Source organism: Austrofundulus limnaeus, unplaced genomic scaffold, assembly GCF_001266775.1.
Source record: "Austrofundulus limnaeus strain Quisiro unplaced genomic scaffold, Austrofundulus_limnaeus-1.0 Scaffold428, whole genome shotgun sequence".
Taxonomy (NCBI): Eukaryota; Metazoa; Chordata; class Actinopteri; order Cyprinodontiformes; family Rivulidae; genus Austrofundulus; species Austrofundulus limnaeus.
This window is the reverse complement of record NW_013952830.1, coordinates 8,118-12,765: the sequence shown is the minus strand read 5'-3', so window position 1 is coordinate 12,765 and position 4,648 is coordinate 8,118. Positions and strand designations below refer to the sequence as shown.

At 38.3% G+C, this 4,648-nt stretch overlaps 1 protein-coding gene across 1 annotated transcript in view; it reads right to left on the bottom strand.

Moving 5' to 3' along the window:
- LOC106529223 (major facilitator superfamily domain-containing protein 4-A) overlaps positions 1–4,648 on the bottom strand; it is a gene marked incomplete at its 5' end in the record, with an annotated part of 39,159 nt that overhangs the window by 29,570 nt on the left and 4,941 nt on the right. The window contains 1 exon segment of the mRNA XM_014024579.1: positions 3,908–4,081. Within this exon segment, the coding sequence (XP_013880033.1) occupies positions 3,908–4,081 (174 nt within the window).

The window sequence follows — 4,648 nt, the reverse complement described above, 5'->3', positions numbered from 1 at the left end:
AAGAATTGAGGCAGTTCTGAAGGCAAAAGGGGGTCCAACCCGTTACTAGCGTGGTGTACCTAATAAAGTGGCCGGTGAGTGTACATCTTTTTAACATATCTATATGAAGGTGTGTCAGGGGAGGTGTCTCACATGTGCTCAGTTCCACGATGATTGGGATGTTCAAAAGAAATACTGTATGCATGGATTCCGGTGTACACACAGTTTGATACATCTGGATTTTGTGCGTACGCAGTTTTCTGGATTTAACCATATGCCAGAGTTCAGTAAGAAATCCACGCAAGTCTTAGAACATGAGGCCCCTGATGACCACACAGGCTTGTACAGTACTCTCTAGGCATGATGGGTGTATCACTTCAGCTACCTGTCTTCTTACCCTGATGCTCCTATCAGTTTGGAACAGGACCAGTCCATCTTGACAAGGGAAAAGGCACTGTGAGGGTCGTGGTTTTTGACTTAAGAAATAGTTACATTTCAAGTAGTAAGATTAATTTCATTAGAAATTTAGGAAATGTAATATGTAAACTTATAATAACTACAAAGACAGATGCCAGTGTTTGATTTTGCTGGCCTTTTGTTTGTCCTTTCCAAACTACTGTAGAAACATGGCGATGTCGACCCGTGCCTTTGTAAATATAATATATGGAGGACCGAAACTGTTATAATTAGAAATAAAAGCAGAAATATATAAATGGCTCAATAAATAAATAAATACACTTAAAATGCACAAATTACATTAAAAAGGAGAACTTTACCTTATGTTTTATAATTTAATTGACCTTCAAATATCTGACCTTTCCAGCTTAGTTCCAATATTTTTTCCCCCACAAGTCGTTTTATTTTTATGTGTTGTTTTTACATTACCTTATGCATTTCTGCCTCATTATGCAAATAAGGTGGGCAGGCCTTCTTGGATCAGCTCCTCTCCTATTGGTCAACAGAAAGGAAGGAGCAGGATCCATGTGCAGATCTACTGTGCATGCTTGTGCTGCCTCAGTCTAGATTAAAGTTTAAAATATAGTTTAAAACAAAGGCACAGGTAAGTGTTTTCCTCCTTGCCCACATTATCCATAAAATATTAGTTCACGTAGCAGTGTTTTTACTGCCTAACAAACAATTTCATTCCACTTGATTTATAGAATACTCACACCAAGAGTTCACTTATAGGTAAAAGTAGGTTTAACAAAATACACCAGAACGCCTGAAACAACATGTACTTCATTCAAAGATTTCTGGGGGAGGACCCCCCCCACCAACATTACAAATACTTCTGATGCCACTGAAATATGCAATAATAATGTAAGGACAATTTATGGTACTCCATGTATAAAGATACAGAACACATTAAAACTGAACAGTTGTGGAATTGCAGATAGTTTCTGTTCTCTGGGCATCACATAATCAGCAATATTATCTGAAAAACAACAAACTGAASATCTGCTGGCAAATATTTAACTCATATATTGCCATAGTTTTCAAACTGTCATTTTAAAACAGCCTCATAAAATTTCTGTTATGATTTTAGTTTTGGTGTGCCACCCCTGGTTTTTCAAAGGTTTCTTTTCAAAGAACTTCTGTTCTGTGGAGCGACGTTTGCAAGTGTTTTGGTAATAGCAGTTGTTTTTTGTCAATGCTATTCTTTTCTAACTTGCAGTTTCTTTTTGTACATGCATCAGGTTTTTATTTATTTATTTATTTATTTATTATTTTTTTGCTGCACAGTTGCACCTGTTTGTCCACATAAAAACTGGCTGGTTGACATTACAGGCGTGTGGATGTTAGGGAGATCACACAGATAAGATGGAGCTATTTTTTTTTACTTTAAAAGTGAGCAGTAAAATGTTAAAATCAATATGAAGATGAAGAGGAAGCCAAATGAAGAGATTTTAAAACTGGAGTGATGTGTTCATGCTGTAAGATGAGCTGCAGCGTTTTGAACTATCAGGGATGATTGGTCTAACCTATAGTTAAATCAAGGTAGTGACCTTTTATTTTTGACCAGGCAGTGAGTTAAATGATTGGACAAAACAAACAGTTTTCTTTTGTGAGTGAAAGTTTTGACTCCTACTGATCAATGAAGGAGAAGTTGCAGGTGCATGATCCAGCTGGTGTCACTTTGCGATCCAAACTGAAACCTGACAAAATGCAAATCATTTATCCATTGTCAGCATCTAGTCAGCATTCATTCAATATTTCAGAATTTAAAACTTGAGAGCTTTGATTTTTTAAAATTTAGATTTATACAATAATAGTTCAATTAATCAACAACAATCAGAGTAAATATCTACAAAAGAATGATGAACATTTACAAAAAAGTGGTCTGTTTTATTTTGGCCTGTCAGTGAAGACAGAAGAGGCATGATGTCTTTGTGTGTGTTTGTTTGTTGGTCTGTTAGCAAAATATCTCATGAACCACTGGACAGATTTTAATGAAACTCTCAGAATGCAATCATTGAATGTTTGTCAACAACTGAATACTTTCTTGAGTCAACCCATTTCAAGATGGGTACTTGGTTGGTTCATTATGAAAGGATTTAGCAGAAATAAACCCAGGGTGCAGGCAGGCTCCAAAAGTTGAACAAAAAAATTATTAAAGTAACAAAAACTGCTGTAGAGACAGCTCAAACTTACAGGGACTCTCAAGGATCCCACAGGCAGGGGGAACAGAACACAATGAACYGACACAAGACTGAGACAAGACAGGACTTAAATACACTGACTACTAATTGATGAACTGAAAACACCTGGTGAGAAACACGAGGGTGACAATCAGACTAATGGGGAGCAGCTGGGCTCAGATACACTGGGGAACATAGAAACACTAGGAAAACCAAGGTGAAAACTGACAAACCATGACAAAATATAGTTTATCCGTAGTGAACTCATAAGACATTTAAACTGATAGGAACTATTTTTCAGCCCTAAAATCTCATACATAGAACTGAGATATGATCATGGGTGTGCTGGTTTCTCTATTCTCTTCAATCGTCTCCATTGCTGTATTCTGTCGTTGTGTCCTTGGGCAAGACACTTCACCCGCCTTGCCTACTGATGGTAGTCAGAGGGTCCGGTAGCACCGGTGCATGGCAGCCTTGCTTCTGTCAGTCTGCCCAAGGGCACTTGTGGCTACAATGTAGCTTACCACCATCAGTGTGTGAATGGGTGAATGTCTGTAAGGGTAAAGCGCTTTGGGGTCCGTAGGGACTTGACACGGCACTATATAAGTTCAGTCCATTTACAATTGACCATTTCTTTGAAATGTAGGTGGGAGCTCAGCTCGCGACCGTTAATGAAGATGATGTAATTCCAAATCTATCCTAGATGTGAGCTACAACTGTGATTGGTTCCCCATGAGGAACATAGTGTGACCAATTGCATTTCAAGAAAGAAAACAGCAACAGCTGATTACAAAGCTAACAAGTAACTAMAAGCGTCCTAGAAATATAGTGGAGTAAAAGTAATAAGTACCCCAAAAAATAATTACTCAAGTAAAGTAAAGATACTCAAAAAATGTACTTAATTACAGTACTCGAGTAAATGTACTCCACGACTGTCCACCACTGGCAATAACTTCTATTTTTACTTCAGCTGTTTTTCTTCAGCTCTGATCACAGAGAATAGAAATGATCTGAATATTCTGACTACAGTAAACTAACAATGAAATACATCTTTTATCTTTTAGTTGAAACTAAAAATTTTCTTGTTTTTTGTCATGAATAAGTACAAGATAATTATTAGAATGGGCAGCAGCATGACGGATTAGTGGTAGCACTGATGCTTCACAGCACAATGGTCCTGGGAATGATCCCTGGTTTGGACCTGGGGTCTTTCTGTGTGGAGTTATTTTTTTTATATGAAAGCAGGGTTATTACTCAGTGTGTAAGAGACCAAGAGTGTGTGTTCATACCAGACTAATGGTGAGCAGCACAGGTGCTGGATATCTGTAGGAAAGGTAGATGGAAGACAATCGTCCTGCTGTGATCGAGGCCCAAAATATGCTGTCCAGACAGCCAGCCATCTTATGGCCCATCAGCAGAGGAGGAGACACGGCGTAGGTGTAGACGAAGCCAGCATAGGAGCCCTGCAGGAACAAAAAGCAACCCAAAATAAATGAGAGCAGGTAACTTCTTGTGATGTTTGGACAGATCTTAAAAGGAAAATGGCATCAATGTTGTCTTGGATATAACACACAGTGGTTTATTGTAAGTAAGTATCTTTACTCTTTCTACTCTCCATGTTTCTACAGATGATTGTAGTTGTCATACCCACAGAAACTACACCTGGACCAGTCATTCTGTTTCCTATCCTCTCAAACCCAGCTGGTTGAGTCAGATTGCTGCACATTTTGACCCTGGTTCTGGTTCTGCTGAAGTTTTTATTTTACTAGCAAAATGGGATCAACCCAACTGCTGTCGCCTCTGTGCTGCTCAGGATGGAAGACTTCTATGAAGTTAAGATTTGACACGATTTTTCTGGTTTTCTGATTATTTCAAGTTTGCATTCTGAAATATACCAAATGTAATTGTATTGTATCATAATTGATTTAAAAGACTGTAATTACACTCACCGGCCACTTTATTAGGTACACCTGTCCAACTGCTCGTTAACACTTAATTTCTAATCAGCCAATCACATGGCGGCAACTCAG